Genomic DNA, 22,894 nt, shown 5'->3' with positions numbered 1-22,894 from the left:
ATCTTGATTTGAGTTGTGTTGACACAGGGCATCAAAGCGTACAATGGAGTCACGTCTATTTTAGTGTATGTCAAATAGAAGTTCATATTTTAGAAATGAAGACTAAGTCAGGACTTTTTCAGACAAATGGAACCCCGGGGAATTCATCACTAACAGATCTGCAATGAGGAAATTCTAAGGGATGCCCTTCAGCCGGAAGGAAAGTGCTCCTGTGGGAGCATCGTGGTCTAGGAGGGTTGAAGAGCAGAGAAAAGGCTGGGCGTGGGCAGCCCTGGGGACCGCCATCTTGGTCACCCTCAATACGTCTTGTGGGGAATGAAATATGTTGAGAATTAAAACACATGGCAAAAATAGAACAAAATCTCAGAGGGTATGAGTGGAACTAAAGTGTTGTAAATAATTCCACTGCCCAGAAGATGGTGAACGTGTTAATTTATATTCAACACGAGCAACTCAAGGATGAGCTCATAACCCCCAGGCTAACTCAAAAAGAAGAGTCAAACGTTTGAGAAAGCAGGGTCTCCAAGAGAGATCTGAGCGCTCATGATCCCGGCAGTGTCGTTCACAACAGCCACGGTGCGGAAGCAGCCCACGGGTCCGCTGACAGGTGAAAAGATAAACAAAACAGGGTCCAGCCGACCACGGAATATTAGCCTTAAAAAGGAGCCAAATCCCGACACCTGCTACAACCGGGCGAACCTGGAGGGCACCGTGCTGAGTGACGTCAGCCCGTCACGGGGGACACGTCCTGTAGGAGTGGACACTCGCCGGAGGCCCTGGAGGAGTCGGAGCCACGGACGCTGAGAGCGGGAGGGTGGGGCTGGGGGAGGGGAGGGTCCACGTGTAACGGGACAGAGTCCAGTCTGGGAAGATAGTCCTGGACACGGGTGGTGAAGGCCACACAACCGTGAGAATGTGCCTGATGCCCCAGGAGTGAGTACTCAAAGAGGGTTTCAACAACAAAAGGGCGCCTGGGGGGCTCGGTCGGTTGAGCGTCCGACTTCGGCTCGGGTCACGATCTCACGGTTCGTGGGTTCGAGACCCGCGTCGGGCTCTGTGTTGACGGCTCGGAGCCTGGAGCCCACTTCTGATTCTGTGTCTCCCCCTCTCTCTGCCCCTCCTCCACTCGGTCTCTGTCTCAAAAGAAAAAAAAATAAAACATGAAAAAAACAACCACGACAAAGTAATATTACAAGCTAATAAAGAGAGAAGATGATGTAATAAAGAAATTATTTAGTCCAACAGGTGGGGCAAGAGCGCCTGACCTCAGATGAGGGGGGCCCAGCACACACTCCTGTGGTCCTGCAGGTGCCCTGGCCGCTCCCACCCCCGGACCGGTCCCACGGGGGACCTGAGCCACGTCCGCTCCCTCCCAGAGCTCTGCGCCCATCCGTCCTGCCCCTGCTGCCCTGGCTGGTCCCCACCACGCGTGCGGAAGCCCCCAGCAGGCTCAGATGCGGAACCGGGGCCCCAAAGGGTCCCTTGGCTTCGCTGGCCATCCCTCCTGGGGAGCTGCTGTCCCTAGAATGGTCCCCCCAGAGCCGGGAGGGCTCCCCTGCAACAGGCCAGTTTCTCTGGCCACCCAGACAACAGTCCTGTCCTCCCGTCCATCTTACTGCCCTCAGAGACCCCGGCCGCTGGGACGCAAACAGAGCGATGCTGGCCCATCAGTTCCTGGACACAGTGTCCCCTCAAACATCACAGCCATAGCTCAGGCTGGGCTCAAGGGTGTCCACCCCAGCCCAGACACCCACCTTGAGGGGGGGAACACAATGCATGGCCCTCGCCCATGTCTGCCCTGCCTGTCACAAGGCCGCTAGACTCCTGACCTTCAGGAGGGGGCTTGGTGGAGAGAAATGGCCGACCGAGGCTTTCGGAGGGTTGGGACCCAAGCAGGGACAGGGTCTTGGGGGCGGCCTTCCAACCTCTTCCGGCCTCAAAAGTCTCAGGTGCCAGCGACAACAACGTGTAGCACCTGCCCCAGGGGTCCGAGGAGCCTGGGGACCCGGTGCAGCTGGAGTCTGTGTTCAGGGCTCGGCGGGACCCACCTGTGTCCTTGGCCCCAGGGTCTGAGCCCTTCACTTTATAGGGTTTCTGCTTGTCAGAGGTTCATGCAACACTGAGCGGTCCCAGGGACAGGCGGGGCGCTGTGCCTTCCAGAACATGGGGAGGGACGTCCGGCCGGAGAGTGCACCTGCTCTCACCAGGCTCAGAGAGAAGCTGCGGGGGGGCGTCCTGGGCAGCCAGCCAGGGGACAGCTGTCACAACACTCAGGCCGGCAGGCAGCGGTACTGACTCCGTGAAGCTACGTCAAGCCACCTGGGCCTGCTGGGACCCACACCGCACCCCTCACTAGAAGCGGCAGGGACCCCTGTCCTCAGATGACAGGGCTGGGAGGAGGGCCGGGGGGAGTCGGGGACATCCTCCAGGGCTCTGAGTGAGTCCTGCCTGGCACTGAGGAATGGGGACCCTCTTCCCTCTGCCCTTGATAGGGACACCACGTCAGAAGACCCAGAGAAGTCGTGCACAGGGGTCTCCTGTGTAGCTCAAAGTCGTAAACTGCACTTCAGACTAGGAAACAAGGCACGTCCGTCCTTTCCTGGAGGTGGAGACTAGGGTCACGTGCAGGGGTCTCCGTCCCTGGCTGCGCCCCACCTCTTCCTCTCCTCCCTCTACCCCCTCTCCAGGCCTGGTCTGCCCGGCCTGCCCACCCAGCTTGGGCTCCTGCCAAAGGGTGAGGGTGGGTGGGGCGCCTGCCTGGGAGGAGGGACACCGCTGGGAGGGGTGTGGCTGGAGAAGGGCCACGGGGCCTCTCAACCAGGGGCCAGACCCCAGATCCCTGGGGGACCTCCCTGGCTTTCACGTGTGTGGCTACCTTGGCCTCTGCCCTGGGTTCGTGCACGACAGGTCGCCACCATTTGTGGCCTGGAAGGCTCACCCGAGACACAGCCTCACGTTGGCAGAAGCCCCAGGCGGCCCATCGATATCATTGCGACCGCTGCAGGGCTTTGTGGGACCTCGGCCGGCAAGGCCAGGAGGAAGCAACGTCCCCGTCCCAACAATGCTGCAGGGCCAAGGCACGAAGGCTGCAGGGCCAAGACCGCCATGCACGGTCCACCTGCGTTTATTTCCTTCTGCTGACCCTGGATTGGGGGAGGAGCAGGCCCGGATTGGGGGCACCCACTCGGGCCAAAGAAACTCCAGCTGACACAGAGCAAGAGACCTCTCTAGATGTTGTTTCATCTGTGGTGGGGCCAGCTCCACTTCGGGCCCTGGGCTTGGCCCGCTGCCCCCCTGCTCGCAGCGCCGTGGGGGCCAAGATGGGGGGAGACTCGGGAGGGCTGGTCCCGTCTGGGGTCGGGCAGCTGTGAGCTGCCCTCGAGTGTGCACAAGCGTGCCGGAGTCCCGGGCTGTGGCTCTCCGTACCCGAAGGGTCCGTACACCCAGTGGCGGTCAGGCCTAGGGAAGTCGTCCCCGCGTGCCCACCGGCAGGAAGCCAATCCTGTCTGCGCCCCCCCGCCCCCAAGGCCGGGGCCTCTGTATCCAGATACGAGGATACGAGGCCTGCTCGTGTTCTGGGGCCCCAGCTGCACCCCTCATGGCAGCTGCAGGGCTCGGAGGGGGTGTGGGGGTGGAGGTGGGGGGTCTGTGTGGGGAGGATGTAGGGGCCTCGTCCCGGGACCAACTTGTGCAATCCACGAGGGCCTGCAAAGCCACATGCGCAGGCACACACACACACACCCCAGGAAGCCTGGAGGGCAAGGACAGGCCTGGTGGGCTGGGGTGGGTGAGTGTGCTCAGAGGCCCCTACTTCGGGCTCCCCCTACCCACCCGAGGTCACAGTGGGTCGCACGCCTGGATCCCAACACGCAGCGTTTATTTCATGCCGAGAGCAGAAGAGGGCAGTGCGGGGCAGTGACACAGGCCTTGGCCGGGGAGGAGCTGCGTCCACCTTCAACGGCTGCTCTGCTCGGATGGGGGGACCAGTCTGATGGGGGAGACAGAGCCTCGGATGGAGGATGGGGGAGAGACTGGGGGCAGAGCTGGGGAGGAGCAAGACGCACAAGAGAGAGCCGGCAGCTTCCGGGAGGGGAGAGGAATTGGGGCCGAGGGAGAAACGGGCTGGGGGGCGGGGGGAGGCCGGCCAGGGACCGAGGGACGTGCCCTCCAGGGCGCCACCCTGCCCCCACCCGGGCCCCCAGACTCCCCGAAGACACGCAAGGGAGCGCTCAAGCGCTGGTGCTTGTGAGCACGGTGTCCAGTGTGCGTGCACCTCTGTGCACACGTGTGCGTGCGTGGGTGTCTACGTGGTTACACATGCACGTGTGTGTGGAGGTCCGTGCGTGTTTTATGCACACGTCTGCCAGCGTGTTCACGTAGCCCTACACCTGTAAAGGGCCAGAGGTGGGAGGGGCGGGGGTGGGACAGGGATCAAATATGGACCCCCCCCCCCCCCCGCCCCACTCTGGGCTCAGGCTGAACCCTCTGGGGCCGCCAGGGCCCCACAGGCCGACCCTGAACACCGTCCACACTCACCCGCCGGGCTCCCACAGGGCTTTTGAGGCCCATGGGCAGCTACCTACGCTGGGTCCGGGCTCCCGCCCCAGCCTGAGAGCCCGGGACCGGCCAAGTCCGGGAAGACGACGTTGTTATCCGAGAGGCCCTGAGCCCTGACCAGGTGGACGAACTTCTCCAGCACCCGGGTCCGTATCACCCACGTCCTGCCTGGGGCCCGATGAGCGCAGCACGGCCCTCAGCGACCGGAGCGAGTCGGGGCGCCCTGCCCCTCCCCCCCCACCCCGCCCCGCCCCTCGGGCTCTACTGTGGCCGCCGGCCAGGCACTCACACAGCAGGCTGACCGTGAGGACGCTCTGACCGCCCGACCGTCTCCTGGACAGCATCAGAGCGAACACGCTGTAGTCAGTGTCGTGCACCTGGACCTCCTCGGGGCCTTTCCCGGGCGCTGAGGGGTGACGGCGCAGCGTCAGGGGCACGCCCACCAGCGCCTCCCCGCCTCTCCCCTGTCGCCCCCTCACCCGCTGTGTTGTCCACTGAGAAGCCCCCAGGCTGGGCCGCTGCGATCAGCACATAAGACCAGGTGATACAGCGGTGGCCCCTGTGAGAGCAGGGATGGACAGAGGAGGAAGGTTCCAGAAGCTGGCCGGACCGCTGGTTTCCTTCTGCCTTTCTCAGGGGCGGGCCCCGAAGTGGGCCCCTGAGAGAATACAGCTGTCTGTCTGGAGGAGACTTCTGTCTGAAGCCACGGGCACGGCCCAGCCCACTGCTCTCCCCAGGGAGGCCTGTGTCCACTCCGTGGGCCCCGGGGCTGCCCTGTGTCCCTCCTGGAGGAGCAGCCAGGTGTGGGCCGGTGACCTTGAAGCCTCTGCCCAGCCCACCCGCGGACAGCTCCTCCTCAGCCTGGAACAGGACCTGAAACGTGCACGCGTGTGCCATCGTGAGGGCTTTTCTAGGCCACGGTGGCCCCTCTGGGAATACGGAGTGGGCCCAGTGGGCACTGCCCGGCGCCCCCGGCCTCAGCCGTGGACTTCGCGGAGCCGGGCGGGGCGGGGAGGGGTGGGGGCTGCGGGCGGCTGTTGCCGTGCGGGGCCTGGTTCCCTGCCCCTGCCCGGGCTCAGTCCTCGGGGAAACGGCCAGCAGTGCGGGGTCCTCTCCAGGTGCCTGTGCTTGTTTAAGCAGCAACCAGGTGCAGCCTGGCCTGCAGGCCGGGGAGAGGCTGCATCTGCACTGGGCTCTCTGTCCCCCACGGTCCCCCCAGTAATCAACCTCTGGCAGGAACCAGGCCAGTCAGATGGCCCCGAGAGTCTGAGCCGCTCCGGTGGGGGATTCTGGGGTGGCTGGTGGTGCAGGTGGCTTCAACGACGGTCGCCGGCAGGCGAGGGCAGGGGCCGAGGGGAGCCCCTCAGAGGCTCTCGGCTTCTAGCGTTAACCCTGGTCTACGTGACAAACCCCCCTCGTTTCGGGCTCCTCGTTTATCTAACGTGGAGCCAAAGAGCCCTAGCCAGAGAGGTTTCCGGGCCCTCTGCTCCCCCATAGCCAGGCAGGTGGGCAAGGAGGGGGCAGGGGCAGGACTGCAGGAGATCTGGGGAGGGGAAGGAAGCCCTCGTGGCATCGGTGTCCCCCGAAGGGCGGGCTGCGCCCCCCTCCACCTCATTTCAGGCAGCTGTCTATGAAGACACCCCGCTTCCATGAAGACTTCCCAGCCAGGGAGCAGGCACTTTACTCAGGCACACCGACCGGACCACCTGTCACCCTGGATGCAGCAACTGATCCAGGAGAACCAGTCAGAGGCCGTGGCCAGGCCGACCAGGATGATCTCTTTTCTGGAATTGAGACCCTGAAAAGCACATCGGCCTAGGCTGATGTTTTATCCCTGTGAGGTGAGAACTTCCCTGAACAACAGAAGTCCAGGGCAAGCAGAGCTGAGAGAGAGAGAGAGGGAGGAGGTGATGGGGACTGATCACACTGTTTGAGCTCCTGGATCCAGCTGTACCTGAAATCCATCAGCGCCCAAGGCCCTTCAGAGTCTGTGATCCGGTGAATTCCCCCCTCTCTTGTGTGTGTCCCCAGAGCTGGCTTAGGCCACTAGCAGCCTATGCTGAACTTTTGGAAGAGGGTCTTGGGAGAACATGGCACAGGGGGCCATGCTGGACCTGAGTCATGAAGCCATGGCTTCTGGAGGTACAGGTCAGGGATCCTCACTCACCGAGTCATGGCATATGACACTTTAAGGCTGCCGTTTTCATTCTTCTCGAATGTCGCAGTGAACGGGCTCAGCAAGGAACTGTCTTCCTGTGGGTGCTGCCCGCCAGGCCGACAACAAACCATTCCCCCTGGAACTGTGGGGACCCGGAGTCGGCAGAGCCCAGGGCAGCCCTGACACCCTTGCCAGGCAGCCTGTGCCTGCGCCAAGCCGGGGGCTGCCCTGGGTCTGGCAGGGACAGAGTGACCTGGCCCGGTGGCTGGTCTTGTCCAGCCTGTTTCCCCATCTGTGCGGAGGGACTGAGACGTCCCCACCTCACGGGGACTGGCAGGGGCTACAGGAGGGAGCGGCTGCCCAGAAGGTCTGTTCGGGGCCCTTTTCTGCTGGATGTCAGGAATCTCTGGGGAGGACACTGAGACCAGGCTGGCCACGCTGGGTTCCCCGGGTGGTGCCTTCCCCGGCCACCATGGCCCTCCTTTCTCCCTGCACTTGGACCCTGGCTTTCTCCCCCTCCAACCCGGCCCCCAGACCTGGTCTTCCTGGAAACTCTGTAAGACGGAGATCATGCCTGGCTGGGTGTTTGAGGTCTGGCCTTTAAGCAGGATGAGCATCACCCACAGGGCAGACCAAGGCCCCATGTCAGCGGGGACGGAGAAGTAAGTGCTCATTGTCGCTGTGGTCTCAGATACTCACCTCTTTATGGGCCCACCTGGCAGGTCCCCCTCCCCAGGGGTGTGCTCCCCGCACCTTCCTGCTCAGGACTGGCAGAAGAGGTGGGTGCAGAGGGCTTGGGGGTGGGCTGGGCAGGGGCGGGCCCTCTTCAGATCCCGCCCACCAAAGACGGAGGGCATCTAGGTCCCAGCCCAGGAAGGGAGGTGGGCAGAAAATGGAGGTGCTGGGGGTGCTTGCTGGGCCCACTAGCTCCCAGGGATGTCTCTGGGCCTTGCTTTCTGATTCCTGAGACCCCAGCTCCACACCTCCTTGGGACCCCTTCCCAGTGTCCCATGCCAGTGAGGGGGTCAGAGGCCTGAGGCGCCTCCCTAGCCTAGCCCTACCCTAGCGGCATTCCTGCTACCAGGTGGAGGGCAGAATGTTCCATCCCACACAGGGAGCTTGACCTTTTTAGTCCCAAAGGTCAGGGGCACAGTGTTCTGCTGCAGGAACACAGTGTAGAGTCCGGTCTGCCGCCCCCACACCGCTCCACAGTCCCTGAAATCACAGTGTGGGGCAAGAACAGGGCCAAGTGGCCCTACAGTCACGGGGGGCAGGGGTAGCGGCGGGTCAGAGTGAGGCCAGAGGTGGTGGGGTGGCGGGGCAGGCAGCCAGAATACCCAGATAGAGGTGACTGAGGGGCGGATCACAGGGGCCCCTCTGCCAGAGGGAGGGCAGGGGGCAGGAAGCCCCCGCACACTGGGCCTGGGTGCAAGAGGGCCCAGGCTCTGGGCATGTAGCCCACCTGGCCATCCCTGGAGCAAGGGCCTGGGAAGCAAACAGACATTCCCACATAGGCAGTCAAGTGCGTCCGCAGTCCTGGGCCACCTCCCCCCTGCCCCAGGGCCTCCAGCAGCCTGTCCTGAGGAGGAGGGCCCCAGCCAGGACACTTGGAAAGCATCTGTCCCCCGAGGCGAGGAGCCTCATGGCTCTGCTCTGTCCTGGCCCTCACTCTGCATGGAAGGGCATGGACCGCCTGGTCCTTCCTCCTCCAGGAGCGAGTCCCATTGCCAGGTGGAGGTCAAGACCTCTCTGGGCCAGCTGCAGGCCCCAGGACAGGGGGAGGGTCAGGGGTCGGGAGGGCTGCGGCCACCAGCATCTCCTCGAGAACCGAGCCTGCAGGGCAGCACCGCATTCCTTGGGCTCGCTCTGCCCGCTGCTCGGTGTGGCTCTACTACTTGGGGAGAGGGCCCACAAGGAGACAAGGTGCAAGTGACCCGTTTTTGCCCAGAACTTCCCAAAGCGATCACCGTCCCACAGAAGCTGGCGTACGCCTGACTCCTACGCCTGACTCCCTGAACGCCTCCCTCCTTGCAGGCGCCGACCTTGCCCTGGGGATCCCGACCCGAGTCTCAGCCCGCCCAACACCCGAAAGCAGCCCCCTTGGCGCCCGCGCTCCGGGGAGCCCGGGGGCGGGGCGGCGGCGGTCCCAACGGGGACCCCAGCCCGGCCTTCTCTGGCCACGACGTGCCGGCCGCAGCGGAGGCCGGGCGGGCCCCTCGGGCCAGCTCTCCCGGACCCCGCCCGCTCCTCCCGGCCTAGGGACCCACGCGGCACCCCCGCCACCCGTGCGGCGCGTCCCAGGCTGCGCGGAGGACGCCGGGAGCCGCCCCGGCGAGGCTCCTCCCGCCCCCCCAATTGGTCGAGGGTGCGCACGTGACGCCGCCCGCCCACCGTTTGGGGGGCTGGGAGTGGCTGCTCGCCTCCGCTTGTGACCCGAGGGCCGGGGAACCGACCGCCGTCCCCGCAGCCGGCCCCGAGAGGCGGCAGGGTCCGCGGGTCCCCCTCGCGGCAGCCCCCCCTCCCCGCCGGCCCCCCCAGGAGCCCTCCTGCCGCCCCCCGTCCCCGTCCCGTCCTGTCTTCCACAGCAGGAGCGCCCCCAGCTGCTCCCCGCTTCTTTCCTCTCTCCCCGAAAACTCGGACGTGGTGCTCTGGGCTCGCTCTTCCCGAGGACGCGGTCCCGGGCGACAGGGACACCGGAGGGGGGATGCTGGAGTCCGGGGATCCCCGAGGTCCTCACCCCGGCCGCGGGCGGGGGTGGGAGCAGTGCTGGGCAGGAGCAGGACGCGCGGAACGACCCCGTGTGACGCCCCTGCCGTGAGCTGGAGGGAGGTGGACGGTCCCCTCCGCAGCGAGCCATGTCCAGCCGTGTCCCCACAGGCAGGGGCCTGGCCCATCTGCCCCCCCCCACCCCCACCCCCCCGGAGCTGCCTTGTGAGGCCCGGCGAGCGGAGCCAAGCACAGAGCGTCAACAGTCCCCCCCCCACAGGGCCAACGGTGTACCTGCCTGTGGGACCGCGGGCGCTGGGGGCCTGGGACACAGCACGCCCCAGTCCCGGCAAGGCCGGTGGGCTCCCAGGACAGTGCTCCTCCTCGAGGCCCCCAACCGCGGCTGCCAATTTAGTTTGTATACGTCTTTTAAAGGTATTTTTTTCTTCTAAGTTATTAAAAATCCTTTTAGAATCAAAAGGCAAAATACAAATTATAATTAACATTATTTTACATAAAAACAATTCACTCAGAACTACAATTATTTCCCGTACTTTGTGACAATTAGGGTGCATTAAACTTTTTTTTTTTTTTTTGGAAATAAAATTCATGACAACTGAAATCACCACTCCCCAAACCCCCGCTCCCGCCCCCGCAGACCTGCTGTCGGAGACCCTGAGGGACAGCCCTGGCTCTGTGGGACCTCAGCCCTGGGGTCACTCGGGAGGGTCTCTGGCGCCGCCCTCTGGACGTGCAGCCCTCCCAGAAACCCTGGAGGGAGATCTGTTTGAACCCTCCCACACCCCAGAGCAGACTCCTCATTTTCTGTGGGGGGGGGGGGGGCGTGGGGCGAGGCATGCAGGGTACTCTCTGGGGTAACGCCAGCTCCGAGCTGTGGCCCATGTGATGCGGGTGCACTGTATCCAGCTCTTTGCTGTGGGTCTCTGGGATGTGGGGCATGTGGGGAGGCTACGGTTTCCTTTGCCCTTCTCCCTCAAAATCCTGGGGGCCAGGGCTCCCCGCTTCCCCCTCTTCTCCCAGCCCTATCTGTCTGTCTTCCTGGGAGTCTGGCATCAAGACACATTGGGTGGGCAACCCCCAGTCTGCCGAGTCGGGCATGGTCCCCGCCCACTGCAGACATGGAGCCCCCAGAGGGCCGCGGCTGGCTCCTCCCAGTAACTGCCCACCCTCCTGGTCTGGACGGGGCCAGTGGGCCGAGTGGGCATGTAGAGATGGGACCAGACAGTGGTCCTCCTGCTCTGTGGCCTACAGCTCACCTGGGATGGCCTGGCCCCCGGCCCCAGTTCCCGGCAGCCCGGGGAAGGAGGCCACTGGGGGCGAAGGGAGGAAAGGGGGCCTAGGGTGGGGGCCCCAGCTCCCAGGTGCCCCCTCAGCCTCACCGTCAGTCAGTGGCAAGCTCTAGACAGGGCGCCGCCCTGCCTCTGTGCCCCAGGCCGGGCGGGTACTTCAGAAGCACTCATCAGGTGGACGCCTCGAGGGTCCCAAGACAGGGGGCTTGGCACTGGTTCCAGGCCCAGCTTTGGCCAAGTGAATGCCCGTTTTCCTGACTTTCCAGCCCCAGCCTGGCTCCAACCTGGGGCTGCCATTTGCCCTCAGACACCCCCCCCCCCAAGTACTGGAGGGGTGCCCCCCACCACAATGTCCTTGTTCCCAGGGGACTGTGGGGGGCAGGGGGTGAGGGGTGCACGTTTCTTTAGGATGGGAAACGTTCAGCCGGAAGCACCCCAGGGTGCTGACTCACAGCCACGGAGCCTGGATCTCACCCAGTGAAGCTTAGGGAGGCCGCCCACCGAGGGGAGTAGAAGGAGAAAGCCGGCCTCCACGGAGGAGGTGTCCTCAGAGCCCAGATACACCATCCCGGAGCAGGACGCCCACAGACCCCTCAGGCACAGGGTAGGCATGTGTGAGGCCACAGCCCCGGAGCCCAAGTCATTTGAGCTGCCGAAATTGGCCAGTGTCCTCCGGCAAAAGGAGAAGACGGTTTAGCAACATGGGGGGAGGGGGGTGCCGAATGCGGCTGTAATAATCCGGAGAGTGTTCTCACCAGCAGGGGCAGGGCAGAGTCTAGGCCCAGCCCGCTAGGCCCCTGGCCCCGGGTGGTATCCACAGCTCCCTCCCTTAGCCGCAGGGCACCTGTCCCCCAGCCCCGTGGGACCTACGCCCCCACCCCCGGGGTCCTGGCCTGGGGGGAGAGCTGCATGCGGGTGACTCAACACTCCGTTTTCTTTCGAGTGCCCTGTGGCTTCCCGAACTGACCTCTAGGGTCAGTTTTCCCAGTCCCCATTCTTCTCTTTCAGGGATGTCCTCACTTCTGAGAACCCGCAGTGAGAGACGCCCCGGTGTGTGGAAAGGATGCGCAGTCTACCCTGGGGGGCAGTGAGGAGGCAGACCCTCCTCCGGGCTCGACGTCCCCCCCGACAGTCTGGCATCGCTCGGAAGGGCCCCTGCAGGCCGCCATTGTGTGGGGGACACATCATTACCCCATTTTCAGCCCCTCCCTCCCCCTGCCTAAATCTCCCACTGGCCTTGGAGTTCCCACATTCCGGAAAGATCTTCCCTACAGAGCAAAGCACACCCATCCTCCTGGTTCCTGGTGACCGTGCTCAGACCCTGGGTGTGGGCTCCCTCCCTTGTACACCAAGCTCCCGGGCTCACCCCAATCCTAGCACACGAATCAGGCTGGCCTGCTTTCTCCGTTTCCCACTCCTTATTCTCCCTGCCCGGCCACCCTCGTGATCTCCCCCCACCGACCCCGGGGGCCTAGCTGCCCGATGCCAGGACTCGGCCCCAGGTGGTCCGTGCTGTGCCCCATCTGTGCTTGCCAGCCCTCAGGGGGCAGCCAGGGGGACAGCCCCGCCTCCCGACTAAGACGGATACCAGCTCATCCCAGACCCAGGCACCACATCCAGGAACCCGGAGGGGGTCTGCCTGCGCCTCTGCGGCGGCTGTCCTGTCCCAGGAGGGAGCTCCGGGTCAGCACGAGTAGGAGAACCTGTGGACAGAGCTCCTCAGCCCTCTAGAAAAGGCTCCCCAACATCTGAGCAGGGGGCAGGCTCGGGACCTGGGCCCACCCAGGGCAGCCCAGTAAGACCAGCAGGGCACGAGCGCTTAGACATAGGGACCAGGGAAGGGGAGCTGGGACGGCGACGCAGGGGGCCCAACGAAGCAGAGGAGACCAGGGCACAGGGACAGCAGGGCACGGTGCTCTCCTCTCCAGCCCACCCCGGGAGCAGTGCCACTTGCCCACGAGATGATGGGCAGAGGGAGGCCCCGGTCCAGGTCCGACATGGAAGGGAAGGAAAGGAAGGAATCAGGGGCCAGGACAGACAGCATTTAATGAAAGCAGCGCCCCTGCGCTCCCGTGGGCGGTGCGCAGCTCCAGTCCCCCCTGGGTGGCCCTGTCCGGCGGGGTGCCGGGGCTCAGTGAACGGGGCAGCGGGGGCCATCACCTTCAGGGTCTTCACTCCTTCCGAGTTCAGGGCTGCCCCCTGGACTCACCTCCTCACTTCTGGGGCACAGAGACGAGACTCAGCCAGAGAGGGAGGGGTGGGTGCCCTCCCCTCACCACCCACCAGCACTGCCCACTCACCATCCAGGACGTGGAACTGGTCTGCGGCCTCGCAGAAACCTGAGGGCCCAGGCAGGGGTCAGGAGTGGCTGGGGCAGGGCACAAGGCGGGAGGGCGAGGCAGGCCACTGGGGGCTTCGAGGGAGGCTTACCATACTTGGGGAAGAACAAGATCTGGTCCTCGGTCAGGTTGACCCTCTGGATCCGCTGCTCGAATGCACTCAGGGCCGCGTCACTCGGGGGGAGTGAGCGGGCTGTGGGGCACATGGGGCTCCTGGGCACGTGGTGAGGGAGCGGGCAGGGCACGCTGGGCCTAGGGTCTGTGTGCTTGGGACGCACCCACCCACGGACGCACCCACCCACCCCTCCTCCCCGTCCCCTCTGTCCCCCACACGCGGGCCTATGTGTGGGGGCTCCTCCCTCGACCCCTGCTCAGCTGGAGAGAATCAGAATACAGGGAGGCAGGGAGGGTCTGTGTGTCCATCTGGGCCGCTCCACACGGATGGCCCCGAGCGTGCGCAAAGCTCGGGCTCCCGCGGTGGACGCACCGTACAGCTTCACCGACAGCTGCCGCGCCCGCTCCAGGTACAGGATGGCGAAGCCTCGGTAGTCTGTCTCCCCGACGACCACATCTACCGGCCCACGGGCACCTCGGGCTGGGCAATGCTGAGTCAGCTGAGGCGGTTTCTGACCCCCAGCCCTGCACCCCCTCCCACGCCCTCCCCTCACCTTGGAGCAGGAAATTGCCCCCGCGGCTCCTGTGTCTCTGTAGAGCTGCCGTACCTGCCAGCAGATCCCATCCCTGGGGGGGGGGGAGGGGGGGCAGTGAGCAGGGCAGGATTAAGGACCCCCAACCCGGGCAGCGCCTCACAGGACTCTGGTCCAGGCCAGAGAAAAGCTGGGATCAGGGTCAGGGGTCTGTCCCGGGGACTCACAGCTTCCGGAAGGTGCTGACAGCCATGGCTGCACCCTGGGGAGCCACATGCAGTGCGGTGGCCTCAGCCCGGTGGCCCTGCTCCTGCAGGAAGCGGCACGAGGAGGCCACCGCCACAAGGAGCCACGTCCCTGCAAACTAGGGGCAAGTCACGTGAGAACACAAGGGGATGACCCCTGAAAAGCGAGATGAGTTCCTGCCCACCCACCTGTCCCTCTACCTGCTGAACATCAAAGTTGGCCTCAGGCTGGATAGTGCTGATGGGAGACGCGGGTCGAGGGGGTCTCCGAGCCCTCCTGCTCAGGGGAGCCCCCAGCCAGGAGCAGAGTCAAGAGGAGAGCAGTCCTGGGGGTCAGCATGGCAGTGGCAGTGACCAGAGTGGGGGAGGCCCAGGGCAGGACGGCCGGGCCCCGGGTCAGAGTCCACTGACCAGTGTCGCCCGGAAGCCTGGCACAGGAAGTCCGCGTCGGCCCACCTCCAGCCTTACCAAGCACCCTGCCCTCCCTCTCGCCCCCAGCAAGAGTCTAGCCTCCTCGACTCTGCACTTCCTGGGAGGGCCCTGGCTCCATATCCTGCTTACAGAGTCCTAGTCGACCTCTGGTTCTTTGTCCATGACCCCCTAACCCAGGGCCCCAGCCGCTGCCAGCGGCAGCGCGGGGTCTCGAACCCGCGTTCTACGGCGAGCATAGGTCTCGGCCCCGCCCACTAGCTGCCGTGCAAGGCCGCCGCCCCTCCCGGCCGCCTGGGGCGCTGTTTCGAGCGAGCTCGGTGCGCGCGCGCGGCAACTGCCGATGCAGGCTGCCGGGTGCTCGGCGTTCTGTGGCTATCGATGCCTCAGGGCTCGAGGCGTCAGCCTGGCGGGCTCCATCATAGAGACGCGGCGGCAGGAGCGGCGGGCGGAAGCGGGTCCGCCGGCCGAGGCCGGGCGCCGGGCCGGGGGCTGCACAGCCGGGCAGAGGCGGCCGCGGTGAGTGCGCCCGGCCCCGGGGAGCGTCGTCATCCGGCCCCGGCCCCCGAACCCCGTCTCCCCGGCCCCGGGGAGCGTCGCAAACCGGCCGCGTCCGGTCTCCGGCTCCTTGCCCTCCCCCGCCCCCCCCCACCCCCCAGTCTCCGGCCCCTCGGCCTCGCCGCGCCCTCTGCCGATGAATGTGTCGCAGAAGCTGCCGCGCCGGGACCGGGGGCCGAGCCGAGGCCCCGCCCCCGGCAGCCCCTCGGAAGGAGGGTGGGAGGGGACGTTGGCAGCCCCCGCCCCGCCCACAGCTCGCCGGGCAGTGGCCGCGCTGGCCCGCTGACCGCCTGGCAGGGCTCCCTTAGACCACAAGGCACAGGCCAAGGGCCGGCTGGTGCCCCTGGCGGCGTCCGGGGCGGGCTGTCTGGTCCTCGTCCCACCGGCCCCAGCTTCTTCTCGGAAGGATCTCTGTCCCAGGCTGACAGCTCTGAAGCCTTGGGTCTACAAGGTCAGAGTGACTGGAGTGCGTGCGGGTCACCGGTTCTTCGTTTCTTGGCCTCTGAACAGTCACCGGCCTAGGCGTCCACATGTCTCTCTGGGCCCATGAGTGGGAGGTCGTCAGAGGGCCCCACCCAGAAGGCCAGGGCCCCAGACCAGGACCCTTCTGGGGTTGGGATCAGATCTGGGGCCCAGAGGGCCGCCCCATACTCCCACTTCAGGCTCGACCAGGCCAGGAGGTGCTGGGAGGGGTCTGCTGCCCTCCCAGAAGCTGCCTGTTCCAGAGGATCACTAGGACTTGCGGGGGGCCCGACACGAGTGTGGGGTCAGGGGGCTTGGGGAAGCTGTCGGATCCTTAGCCAGGTGGGCAGTGTCAGCTGGCCCCCTGCACGCTGTCAGTGCAGTGGGATTCCCAGCAGGGCAGTCGCCCCAGCCCGGGTCCCTTCCCACAGTGCGACTGGCAACTAAGGGGACCGCGTGTGGGTTTCAGGGCTGCCCGGGCAGAATGTCACAATGGACGAGGGGGGTGCGCCCCTGCTCCCTGACAGCCTCGTCTACCAGATCTTCCTGAGCTTGGGCCCGGCGGACGTGCTTGCTGCTGGGCTGGTGTGCCGCCAGTGGCATGCCGTGTCCCGGGATGAGTTCTGTGGAGGGAGCAGTTCTACCGCTACTACCAGGTGGCCCGCGACGTGCCCCGGCACCCAGGTCAGGGCCTGCACGTGGCCCCATGGTCCACCAGGCTGGCTGGGCGGGAGACAGGGCCATTCACATGCTCCCATCTGGACCACATGCTGCCATGTGGACCATCTGAAGGCACCACGCTGGCCCCCCCACCGCCCAGATCTGCACAGCGGTCACCAAGGCACCGTGTGGCCCGCACACTGATGGGGGACAGCCAGTCCATGCCCGAGCACAGGGCCTGGTGGGGGGCGGTGGTGGGGGTGGACAGCCCTGCCGCTGAGGTGACTAGCGTCCTCCAGGAGCAGGGCTGGCCCCCATGCTGTCTGGGTGGCTGGCCTCCGTGGGAAAGGAGGCTCAGGGCCCCAGCAGTGACTGCCCCCCCCCCCCCCCAGCGGCCACATCCTGGTATGAAGAGTTTCGGCGGCTCTACGACACGGTGCCCTGCGTGGAAGTGCAGACGCTCAAGGAGCACACGGACCAGGTCCTGCACCTCAGCTTCTCGCACTCGGGCTACCAGTTTGCTTCCTGCTCCAAGGACTGCACGGTGAAGGTGAGCCCAGCCCGCCAGGGAGCAGCATCTCCGCTAGGACCTGGGGCTCATAGGACGGAGGCCGGGTGGGGGGCCCTCACTGCTACTGGAGAGTGAGGAGCCCGACCCTGTGGACCCACACACCTCGGGTCTGCTGGCAGCCTGGGGCAAGGAGCGACATCCCAGTGGTGGTTTCTGGGCAGGAGCTCAGCTGGGAGAGGGGCCTGCAGCATGGGCCCCCGTGTCACGTGCAGGGTGGGCACAAGAGGCCCCTGGATGACTGAGCCCCCACGCAGATCTGGAACAACGACCTGACCGTCTCGCTGCTGCACAGCGCGGACATGCGGCCCTATAACTGGAGCTACACCCAGTTCTCCCAGTTCAACCAGGACGACTCGCTGCTGCTGGCGTCCGGGGTGTTCCTGGGGCCCCACAACTCTTCGTCTGGTGAGATCGCAGTCATCAGCCTAGGTGAGAGCCAGCCTGGGGCGGGCGGGCTGTCTCGGCCAACCCCGCCCCGCCCCCACGAGGCCCCGTGCCTCACAGCCCTGTCCCCGCTTCCGCCCCTCCCAGACAACTTCGCCCTGCTGTCCCGCGTGCGCAACAAGCCGTACGACGTGTTTGGCTGCTGGCTCACGGAGACCAGCCTGATCTCGGGGAACCTGCACCGCATCGGAGACATTACCTCCTGCTCAGTGCTCTGGCTCAACAACGCCTTCCAGGTGCGGGCGCGTGTGCCCCCTGCGGCTGTCGCCTCCTCGGCCTGCTGCCCACCTGCTGTCTCCCACCCCCAGGACGTGGAGTCCGAGAACGTCAACGTGGTAAAGCGGCTCTTCAAGATCCAGAACCTTAACGCCAGCACCATCCGCACGGTGATGGTGGCCGACTGCAGCCGCTTCGACAGCCCGGACCTCCTGCTGGATGACGGTGCCACCCCCGGCCACGTCTTCGACCTGGGCGGCGACAGTGAGGACGAGGCGGTGGGCCCGGGGCCGGCTCCGGCCCGCACCAAGGAGGGCTTGCGGCGCTTCCTGGACGGGCTCCTGGACGGGCAGGCGCAGCCCCAGCTGTCAGAGCACGCGCTGGAGACGCAGGTGGCCGAGCTGCTGGCCCAGGGCCGCACCAAGCCCCCCGAGCACAGCACAGACGCTGCCCGCAAGCTCCTCGTCTTCACCACGGGCTGCCTCACCTACTCGCCGCACCAGATCGGTAGTGGGGGCGGGCCCTCCCCAGTCGCTGGAGCCGGGGCGGGGGGAGGGACGGCGAGGCTTCCCTGCAGACTGGGGGGGAGGGGGGAGGCCAGGGTCCCGTGGCCTCGCAGGGAGCGAGACTGGGGGGCCCAGCCGCGCTCCAGCCTCCAGGACGGTGTGTTCCGTGGGGGCCTCTGATTCAGATGTGCTCCCGGTGCCGAGGTGACGCTGCTCCCCTCACCCGGCGCCCCCGCAGGCATTAAGCAGATCCTGCCACACCAGATGACCACGGCCGGGCCTGTGCTGGGTGAGGGGCGGGGCTCAGATGCCTTCTTTGACGCCCTGGACCACGTCATCGACGTGCACGGACACATCATCGGCATGGGCTTGTCCCCGGACAACAGGTGGGCCCCCGAGAGTGTCCTGGCCGGGGGCGGGGGGGGGGTGGGGGGGGGCTCTGCAGGCCGCCGGTACCAAGCAGGGTGCCCCTTGCCCAGGTATCTGTACGTGAACAGCCGAGCCTGGCCGAGCGGTTCTGTGGTGGCCGACCCCATGCAGCCACCGCCCATCGCAGAGGAGATCGACCTGCTGGTGTTTGACCTCAAGACCATGCGGGAGGTGAAGCGGGCTCTGCGGGCCCACCGCGCCTACACACCCAACGACCAGTGCTTCTTCATCTTCCTGGATGTCAGCAGGGACTTCGTGGCCAGGTAGCGGGGCGGGCCGGGGCCGGGGCGGGCCGGGCCGGGTGTGGCGGGCGGGGGGCTCACGCCAGGCTCTCCCGCAGCGGGGCCGAAGACCGGCACGGCTACATCTGGGACCGGCACTACAACATCTGCCTGGCGAAGCTGCGGCACCAGGACGTGGTCAACTCTGTGGTCTTCAGCCCCCAGGAGCAGGAGCTGCTGCTGACGGCCAGCGACGACGCCACCATCAAAGCCTGGCGTTCGCCGCGCACCGTGCGCATCCACCAGGCCCCGCGTCCTCGTCCCCACCCGTTTTTCTCCTGGTTTGCCAGCCAGAGGCGCTGAGGGGGGCGCTGGCCGACCGGAGCGTCCCGGGTGCCCTTGGGCCGCCGGGACCCGCCGAAGACGCCAGAGGCCCACAGCCCCTTCCCAAGGGTCCGGCCGCTGCCCAGACCGTGTGGTGGGCAGAGAAGCCGGGAACAGAACTGCCTCAGGGAGGGGGTTCAGCGGGGCTGCAGACGGGGCAGCCTGACCCCCGCCCGCCACGCTCACGCCCCACGCCACCTCCCACGGCCATGACGTCCAGCACCGGGGCAGCCTCCTGGCTGGCGTGGGATGCACCGGACGCTGGGGGCCCCACCCTTCACCCACTCTTTTTCCCCAGGGCCTGGGTCCTGGGGCGTCAGCACCACACGTGACCCGTGGCTGGCCCCGTGCGCCCCGAGCGGTGTTTCCTCAGGGAATCGGTCTGTGCGGCAGCGGGGCCGACGGCACGGGTCAGTCTGCCGTGGGCCCAGGCAAACTGCATGTCACCGGTCACCCGTTTGGGGCCCAAATAAACAGCTGGCAACAGCACACCGCCGTCCGATCTCTGTGTGCAGGGAGGGGCCCGGTGGTGTCTACGTGACTCTCGTGCCTGCCTGACGGGTAGCAGGACACTCGAGGCTTTGGTGGAGGCAGTGTGGCTCAAGGCTGCCTCCTCGGCGGCCGTGCCCCACAACCTCTGAGCAGACGAGGTCACCGGCGTGCAGAAAACGCCAGAGCGCGCCCACCACGTGTGCATGCCCCCGCAGGGAGACGTACAGGGGGCGCCCGACCTGTATGCTGGGGAAGCGCTGGGGAAGCCCAGGCAGGGCAGGGATGGGGGCGAGTTCTGTGGGCACGGCACGCGGGATGGGGACATGGGGCAGAGCTGGCCCGACCTGGGGGTTCACCAGCGGATGTCCTGGGTGACGGGTGGCAGACGGGTGGGGGCGCCGATGCGGCAGGGGCCCGATTTCTGCGCCTGGCTGCACCTGGAGCTCGTGTTGAGCTGTCGGCCGCTCGGGGCACGGCCACCTCTGCCACCGTTGAGAAAATGAAGCCGGCAGATGCGGACAGGCCCTTGGGAGCTGATGTCCCTCCAGGCCAGAGGTGGTGCCGGCCAGAGGCTGCCGGGGCTGGAGCCACACCGGCCACAGGGAGAGAGCCGGGCAGCGCCTGTGAGGGGCTCGGCTAGGGAGGCGGAGGGCCCAGCGTCCGCCGGCGCAGGCCGCACAGCCAAAGTGGGCGCCCCAGCCCGTGGTAACAACAGGGACCCATCTCAGAACCACCGGACACAGTACAGGGAGGGAGACCCGGAGGCAAGGGCAGAAGAACAGAACCCGGAACTGCCCACGCGTGCATGCCCGAGACCGAGCAGCCAGAGCCACGAGGCTTCTGCCACGAAAAGTCGCCAGTGAGCCCCACAAGTGCACGGGTGCTCCCGAGAAGCCATAAACGTGGGCGGTTTTCTGAAGAGGACTTAAAATACATCGAAGTTAAACTCCTCATGGAAACAGAAAAATCTGCAGAACAAAAACACAGGGGTAAGAAAAGCACACGGACTGTAAAGGAGCCGGACGGAGAAAAGTGGGCGTGAGCTTGAAATGAGGCTCAGTCCGCGGGCGGGTGCAGAAGGCTGGGCCGGCAGCAGGGTCATGGGGCGGGCGCGCAGGAAGAGAGAAGATGGCCCGAGAGCGTCCTTGCGCACGTCCTCGGGACACGCGTGCCGAAGTCTGGCCGGAGGCAGCAGCGGACACACGGGATGCGGGCCGGCGAGGATCCTGAGACCCTACAGCTCTGTGGGGGAGGTCATGGGTCCCGGTGAGAGGGTACAGGCACGCAGGCCCCGGCCCTCCGGTGGCACGGCGACAGCAGCGGCGGGCAAGGGCAAGTGAGAGCAGAACACGCACTCAGTGTCCGTGCCGGCCCGGACTCCTAGTGGCCTCAGACCCTGGTGCTCACGGAGTGGAAATGCCCGGGCCTCTTCTCTTCTCTTCATGCCCCGGGTGACCCCCGGTGGCACCAGGCGTGGCAGCTACGGGAGCCCCCAGTGTTGAGCGCGGAGCACAGCCGTGGCTCTGAGAGAACCCCCGTTGCCGTGCCCTTTCTGGCTGCCGCTGGGAGGACCCCGACGTGGACTGACCCAGGAGGGGCACGACAGAGTGGGGTAGCAAGAGCCCCGAGTCTCTGGCTGGAGCAGTGGGCGGTGCTGGCACCCAGGCGAGAGGGAGGTTATGGCCGCTAAGTGGAGGCGGAGGTGGTCGTGACCGCTAAGGCTGACCACCCAGCCGCACACCCAGACGCAAGAGCTCGCGGGCCCGCCCGATCCCGGCCAAAGGGCAGGTCCAGAGAGCCGGGGCCCGGAAGCTGGGCCGACACCGGCCGGGCCACAGACCGCTGTGGGTGGGGGCCCAAACCCGACGAGAGCTAATGCCCGTGGAGCAGACGCCCCAGCCGCCCAGGATCCAGACGACACCCAGACCCGCTCAAGTGACGTTCGAGATGCCCATGACGTAACCCACAATTACTTGGTCTGCAAGGAGCCATCGAGATGCCAACTCAGAGGAAAAGACCTTCAGCGGATGCCAAGGGTGAAAAAACACAGGTGCTGAAGTTCTCTGAAACTCTAAAGTAAAGGTCAGAAAAACACTCGAAGAAGCAATCACAGACATTCTGCAATAAATGTAAAGATATTAACGGTCTCAGCAAAGAGGAGTCGTCTGGAAATGTTGGGCCTGGAAGTCAAAATCACCAAACCGTTAAAACTCACTAGACAGACTAGCAGAATGGAGACGGACAGAAGAGTCTGAGAACTTGACTGACGACAGGTCAACAGAAGTTAGGCAACCTGAACAAAGAAAGAAAATCCATCAGGAGGAAATTCAGCCCCAGGGACCTGGGGGACAGAACTAAAGGTCTTGCATTCGTACCGCGGGGGGCCCAAAAGGAAAAGAGCACGGGGGTCCGAAGAAGCAAGGGCTGCAAACTTGTCCCATGTGGCGGAAGGCACACACCCACAGGTCTGAGAAGCTGAGTGAGCCCAAAACAGGGTAAAGCCAAAGACGTCCCCGCCCAGGCACATCTCACCGAGCTTCTGAAACCCGAGGACAGACTAACCCTGACCGGTGGGGAAGGACTGTGCTTGCCCTACAGGCCCCTCACCGGCAGCCCCGGAGGCCTCGAGGAGCAGCGACACAGTTAAAGGCGGAAAGGCTGGCAGCCCAGAGTGCCGTGTCCAGTGAAACATCCCTCACGAATACAGGCGAGATAAGTTCTCAAATGAAAGAAGATGGAGAGACTCCACAGCCAGCGACGGAAGCTTCTCCGACAAGAGTAAGTGCCATCGGAACGAGGCTGGGCCGCCAGCAATGACGGCACAGACACAGACCGACCCCTGTCCTCCTGGGTTCTTCAAGACACGTCTGACAGCTGAAAGGAAGGCGGTAGTGTTGCCTGATGGGGGTTTTCAGTCTAGACAGGTGCCCCGTGGGGGATTATAAAGGACCTCTGGGGGGAAGGTGCCCACGCCCCAGTCACAGTGCAAACTATCGAGTCCGTGCGTAAACCGTTAGGAGTTGAGCGTGTTGCGGGGCGCCTGGGGGGCTCAGCTGGTCGAGCGTCTGACTCTTGGGTTTCGGCTCAGGTCACGGTCTCACGGTTTGTGGGACGGAGCCCCACGTCGGGCCGTGCGCCGACAGCACGGCACGGAGCCTGCTTGGGATTCTCTCTGCTCCTCCCCTGGGCTCGCTCGCTCCCTCTCTCAAAAATAAACATGGAAAAAAAAAAGTGGTGTGCTCCTTAGAACCACCACTAAAACAGCACTAAAAAATGTTCAAATCCTGTCCTTCCAGGCAGGAGAGAGGAAACGGAGGGACAGACGGAGGACCGACGTAAAGGACCCCCCCACCTCACTCGGCACCGGGGAAACCCACACACACGAGCCCCCGGCCCCACCCGCCGCTCACCAAGCACGTCAAACACGCTGTCAGGGGGCGGGACGCAAGAGGACGGGGGAGGCAAGCCATAAAAACCCTCCGCGAAGGAAACCCGACCGGCTGCACTGGCCTCCACGGAGAGGGAGCCTCCCCGGGGAAGCCGGACGCCGCCCACGGATG

General features: G+C 65.2%; 3 protein-coding genes across 3 annotated transcripts; 1 reads left to right on the top strand and 2 right to left on the bottom strand.

Annotated features, from left to right (window-relative positions):
- Positions 1–3,732: 3,732 nt before the first annotated feature.
- On the bottom strand, positions 3,733–8,260 carry LCN12 (lipocalin 12). The gene is given in 5 exon segments (XM_053908579.1): positions 3,733–4,725; positions 4,847–4,963; positions 5,037–5,116; positions 6,725–6,815; positions 6,818–8,260. Coding segments are annotated over 5 exon segments (624 nt in total). The 5' UTR covers positions 7,008–8,260; the 3' UTR covers positions 3,733–4,579.
- Positions 8,261–12,752: 4,492 nt separating this feature from the next.
- C8G (complement C8 gamma chain) lies at positions 12,753–14,743 on the bottom strand. Its single transcript, XM_053908578.1, is given in 9 exon segments — positions 12,753–12,950; positions 13,032–13,070; positions 13,162–13,263; positions 13,558–13,665; positions 13,739–13,757; positions 13,760–13,811; positions 13,945–14,081; positions 14,164–14,247; positions 14,249–14,743. Coding segments are annotated over 9 exon segments (609 nt in total). The 5' UTR covers positions 14,303–14,743; the 3' UTR covers positions 12,753–12,936.
- Positions 14,744–14,759: 16 nt separating this feature from the next.
- On the top strand, positions 14,760–19,331 carry FBXW5 (F-box and WD repeat domain containing 5). The gene is given in 10 exon segments (XM_053908576.1): positions 14,760–15,400; positions 15,881–16,033; positions 16,036–16,095; positions 16,464–16,621; positions 16,897–17,071; positions 17,174–17,322; positions 17,395–17,809; positions 18,047–18,194; positions 18,288–18,500; positions 18,578–19,331. Coding segments are annotated over 10 exon segments (2,343 nt in total). The 5' UTR covers positions 14,760–14,772; the 3' UTR covers positions 18,822–19,331.
- Positions 19,332–22,894: the final 3,563 nt, after the last annotated feature.

The sequence above is a fragment of the Panthera pardus genome, unplaced genomic scaffold, assembly GCF_024362965.1.
Source record: "Panthera pardus isolate Hobbes unplaced genomic scaffold, ASM2436296v1 HiC_scaffold_20, whole genome shotgun sequence".
In the NCBI taxonomy this organism is placed as follows: domain Eukaryota; kingdom Metazoa; phylum Chordata; class Mammalia; order Carnivora; family Felidae; genus Panthera; species Panthera pardus.
This window is presented reverse-complemented; position numbering and strand designations above follow the sequence as displayed.